Below are 5589 nucleotides of genomic sequence, written 5' to 3'. Positions count from 1 at the left end.
TGAGTGCTCAATTTTTTTTTTTTTTATAACCTTTACCTTCCAGCTTGGAATCGATACTCTGTATTGGTTCTAAGGCAGAAGAGTGGTAAGGGCTAGTCAAGTGACTTGCCCAGGGTCACACAGCTAGGAAGTGTCTGAGGTCAGATTGGAACCCATAACTTCCCATCTCTGGGTCTGACTCTCAATCCACTGAGCCACCCAGCTGCGCCCCCACCCTCCACCCCAAGTGCTCTATTAACCTAGCTACCTCCAATAAAATGAAAGAAGTTTGATAGATAGCCTCTAAGATCCCTTCCAGTTTGAACTCTATGGTCCTATGACTTCCAAGTTTCCTTCTTGTTCTAAGTTCTTTGACTTTACACCTTTCTCTCCTTTTGGTAGAGGTGGGGGACTAGGATGTAGATCGCTATATACCCAGTCCAACATAATTGCTAGGTCAATGGAAAGAATATGAGAATTGATACAGAGTGAACCAGGAGAACAGTGTATACAGTAATAGAAAAATATACAATGGTCAACTGGGAAGAACTAAACCATTATCAGCAAAGCAAGTCTCCAAGATAACCAACCACAAGGGACTCATGATAAAAAACAAACCAACAAAACCTCCGCTATCTACAGCCAAAGAAGGAACTGTTGGAGTCTGATTGCACATCAAAGCCTGTCGTCTTTCACTTTATTTCTTTCATGAGTTTTTTATTGTATGTATAATATGTGTCTTCAGTCATGACCTGGGAAATAGAGAAATATGTTCTGCCCGAAAGCACTATTTACACGTTGGGGAGCAGAGGAGGGAGGGAGAGAATCTGAATTGCAAAATGGCAAAAAATAATTGTCAAAGACTTTCTATATGTAATTTAATTTTTTTCATTTAATTTTTTTTAACCCTTACCTTCCATCTTAGAATAAATACTGTGTATTGGTTCCAAGGCAGAAGAGCGGTAAGGGTAGGCAATGGGGGTTAAGTGACTTGCCCAGGGTCACACAGCTGAGAAGTGGCTGAGGTCGGATTTGAACCTAGGACCTCCCGTCTCTAGGCTTGGCTCTCAATCCACTGGGTCACCCAGCTGCCCCATTTTAATTTAATAATAATAATAAAAAAAAATGTAGAGTTAACTGGTACTACTTCACTGATTTTCTCTGGTTCAAGGGAAGGTTCTGTGGGGGCAAGATACTGGGACCCGGCCATGGAATTGTTGTTGTTGTTGTTGTTGTTAAGACATTGCTAAACTTTTGTAAAAGCAAATGAATTCTGTGATCCGTTCTACGCTTACAGATGGGTGACTGGTCGTTTCTGGGCCGGCTTCTGAGTGAAGTCCAGAACCACTCCACCGTCATCGGTAAGATCTGGCTCACGGCCCTCCTCATCTTTCGGATCCTCCTGGTCACGCTGGTGGGTGACGCCGTCTACGGAGACGAGCAGTCCAAGTTCACCTGTAACACCCTCCAGCCGGGCTGCACCAATGTCTGCTACAATAGCTTCGCCCCTATCTCCCACCTTCGCTTCTGGATCTTCCAGATTGTCCTGGTGGCCACGCCGTCCATTTTCTACATTGTGTGTGTGTTGCATCAGGTGGCCTTGGAGGAGAGGATGGATGTGGAGAGGGACCGTCTGCTGGAGCTGTGGCAAAGGCTGGCGCCAGCCCCTGGGGACGTCCTTCCCGGAGTGGGGTCTGGGGTCCTAGTGGCCTCCAGCTCCTTCGAGGACGGCAGCCTGGAGGAGGAGGAGGTCCTTCCGAAGCATCTCCAGGCCACCTCTCAGGACCCCATCCACCTGGCCAACCGGGCGCTGATCATCTACATCGCCCACGTGGTGCTGAGGTCCTTCCTGGAGTTGGGATTCCTAGTGGGGCAATACTACCTGTTTGGGTTCGACGTGCCTCATTTATACCGCTGTGAAACGTACCCGTGTCCCACCAAGACGGACTGCTTTGTCTCCAGGGCGACAGAGAAAATGATCTTTCTGAACTTTATGTTCGGGGTTGGCCTCGGCTGCTTTCTTCTGAACTTGGCAGAATTGCACTACCTGGGATGGCTCTTTACCTTCCGGATGCTCTTCAAGGCTTGTGTCAACTGCTGCCAATACCTAGGCAAAGCGCCCCCAGCCCACCGGCCCCGACTGCTGCCTCTCCTGGACTCGAGCCAGGAGAGGATCCTCCTGGAGGCCTCCCTGCTGCCCGCGTGGGGGTCGGGACATCTCGCGGCACAGCACGCTGTGATACCTCTGACCATCGATGCAGGCCGGCCAACTCTGGACCTCACATCTCAACAGGAAAAGTCCCCGAGGATGCCCGCCAGGAAAAAGTCTTGGCTATAATCACCTCCAACTCCGAGGAAGCCAGCCTAGGATACGGACCGGAGGAGAGTGGCTACGTGCCAGGGGCCAGGCTAGAAAACGGTCCCGATGGGCATCCAGAGGAATAATCTTCACAAACTAGAGTCACTGATCCCTTGCTTAGTTTCCTGCCTAGATTCTTGGAATTCAAGTCAGCTTTGGTTCTTCCTTCTCCTTCTCTCTCCCCCCAGTCATCGTCCGTGTCTATCTCCTTTTATCCCTTTCTGTATCCAGATAAGTGTTTGCTGAATTGAATTCTTATGACTCCTGGGCCAGGAAGCCCTCAGGTTCCTGCCAGCTCTAGCCTGTACTATTGAAATCCCTGAAATAACTGAAATTATTGTAAAGAACCTCTACAATCTATCCCACATGCCAGAGGCCAGATGAATCTTCTGAAAATACAGTTCTGCCCATTCCATTTGACTTATTTAAATGGATCAAAGAATATTCTTTCTTTTTTTTTTCAAAGAATATTCTTTATTTTTTCGAAGAATATTTCAATATGTCAAAGAATATTTTCTTTTTTTCAAATAATATTTCAAAGAATACTTTCTTTACTTTTTAAAAGAAGATTTCAATAATTCAAAGAATATTTTCATTTTTTAATATTTCAATATTTCAAAGAATATTTTCTTTTTTTCAAATAATATTTCAAAGAATATTTTCTTTACTTTTTAAAAGAAGATTTCAATAATTCAAAGAATATTTTCATTTTTTAAATAATATTTCAATATTTCAAAGAATATTTTCTTTTTTTCAAATTATATTTCAAAGAATATTTTCTTTATTTTTTCAAAGAAGATTTCAGTATTTCAAAGAATATTTTCTTTCTTTCAAATAATATTTCAAAGAATATTTTCACTTTTTTCAAATAGTATTTCAATATTTCAAAGAATATGCTTTCAATACCTCCACTGTACCAAAATCTTGTGCTAGCTGCTAGGGAAGTCATAGCCTCATGGAGACTCCAGTCTTGTAGGGAGATAAGACATGCATAGATAACTAGACCACACACACACACTTAAGCCTTTGAATTGAAATTTCCAATTCAACAAATATTTATTTGTTTATTTGAAACTCACCTTCTGTCTTACTATCCATCAATTTTCATTTTTTACCCCTTACCCTCTGTCTTAGAACCAGTACTGTATACTAAGTCACTTAGCTGTCCTACCCCTCAATTACTTTTTTTTTTAAACCCTTACCTTGTCTTAGAATCTATACTGTGCATTGGTTCTAAGGCAGAAGAGTGCTTACCACTAGGCTAGGCAATGAGAGTTAAGTGACTTGCCCAGGGTCACATGGCTAAGATATGTCTAAGGCTAGATTTGAACCCAGGATATCCCAACTCCAGACCTGGTACTTCATCCACGGTACTCCCTAGTTGCCTCTCAACGTGTACTTATCAAGTGTTTTCTATTTGGTGCTAAACCTGGAGGTATAAATTTTTTTTTAATGATATAGTTCTTGCCCTCAAACTTATACGAGTATAGATGAGAAGTGTTCTCAGTCCATGAATCAACAAGCATTTATTTCTTGAATGCCTACTATGTGCAGCTATCATGCTAGACACCCAGGCTACAAAGAAAAACACGAAATGGTCCCTGCCCTTGAGAAGCTTGCATTCTAGCCAGGAAAGACAGCATATACAATCTCTACGTAGAGAGAAGATTTATTAAAAATAAATTGTAGGCTGGGCAAGTCACTTGACCCCCATTGCCTACCCTTACCACTCTTCTACCTATAAGTCAATACACAGAAGTTAAGGGTTTAAAATAAAAAAATAATAATAATAAAAAAAAATAAATTGCAGGGTGCTTTGAAAAAAGAGGGAGGGAGGACCCTGGCTGCTAGGAGGACCGGAAAGGGCTCACGTAGAAGGTACCACTTCAGCTGAGCCTGGAAGACTTCTAGAGAGTCTGGGAGGTGGATGTGGTAAGGAAGGGCATCCCCAGCAAGGGGCACAGGCAGGACACAGGCACCTAGACAGGATAAAGGAAGCATCGTGCATGAGGAATAGTCTGAAAGTAGGAGCACAGCGTACATGAATGGGGATGAAGAGTAAGGTTAGAAAGGTTTTGGAGAGTCCAGGTGTTATTGAAATCTCTACTGGATCATTTTTTATCTTAAAAGCAATTGGGATGACTGCTCTTCCGCCTTGGAACCAATATGTAGTATTGATTCTAAGAGGGAAGGGAAGGGTTTAAAAAAGAAAAATAAGTGGGAGGTAGGACAGCTGGATGGTTCAATGGATTGAGATCCACATCTAGGGATAGGGAGTCCTGGGTTCAAATCTGGCCTCAGACACTTCCCAGTTGTGTGACCCTGGATAAGTGTCTTAACCCCCATTGCCCAGCCTTTACTGTTCGGCTTTGGAACCAATACATAGTATTAATTCTAAGATGGAAGATAAGGATTTAAAAAAAAATAGAAGTGACTGGGAGTCATTGGAGTTGACCGAGGAGGGGAATAGATGACACCCCAGTGTTTTGGCAGCTGTATGGAGTACAGATTGGAGAGGGAGACAGGAGGCTCTTTATTGAGATACCAGGCGAGAAGCAATGAGGTCCCGGAGTAGTGAATGGTGAGGAGGGGATGGGCAAGAGAAAGCGATGGAAGCAGCAATGACATTAGGCGACTGATCGGCTATGTGGGGCTGGTGAGAGTGAGGAGTTGAGGCTGACCCCAATGGTGTGAATGGGGGGGCACTGAGCAGAGAAGGGAGAAGCTAGAAGTCCAAGGGGAGAGTCATTGGCAATAGGGACATGGCTTGGAAAGCTTCAGGGAGGGGTTGACATTTCAGTTGGATTTAAAAGGATCTGTAAGAATGGGAAGACCAGACGGGTCGTCTTGCTTGTACCCTCCCAATGGATGAAGAGGGTCAAGGAGGAAAATCAGGCACGGGGGACAACGGGAGCAAAATAAACAACCAAAATCCTAACAGAAGCAGCAAAGAGTGTTCAGGAGTCAAAGAGAAGTCTAATGTGACTGGAGTCTAGAGTACATGGGGCGGTTAGGAGGTGGTGAAGTGGATAGAATGCCAGGTCTGGAGTCAGGAAGATCTGAGTTCAAATCTGGCCTCAGATACTCACTAGCTCTGTGACCCCAAGCAAGTCACTTCACCCTATTGGTCTCAGTTTCCTCATCTGTCAAAGGAAAGAAGAAGGAAATGGTAAACCCACTCCAGTATTTCTGCCAAGAAAACCACTAACAGGGTCACAAAGAGGCTGATGTGACCGAAATGACTCAACAAC

General features: G+C 44.0%; 1 protein-coding gene across 1 annotated transcript; it reads left to right on the top strand.

Moving 5' to 3' along the window:
- The first annotated feature begins 1276 nt into the window (after positions 1–1276).
- On the top strand, positions 1277–2317 carry LOC123246802 (gap junction delta-2 protein-like). The gene has a single exon (XM_044675592.1). The coding sequence runs from the start codon at positions 1277–1279 to the stop codon at positions 2315–2317; it is 1041 nt and encodes a 346-aa protein (XP_044531527.1).
- The last annotated feature ends 3272 nt before the right edge of the window (positions 2318–5589 follow it).

This window comes from Gracilinanus agilis, chromosome 4, assembly GCF_016433145.1.
Source record: "Gracilinanus agilis isolate LMUSP501 chromosome 4, AgileGrace, whole genome shotgun sequence".
NCBI classification, from domain to species: domain Eukaryota; kingdom Metazoa; phylum Chordata; class Mammalia; order Didelphimorphia; family Didelphidae; genus Gracilinanus; species Gracilinanus agilis.
Note: the sequence above shows the minus strand (reverse complement) of the source record. Positions and strands in the feature narration are given on the sequence as shown.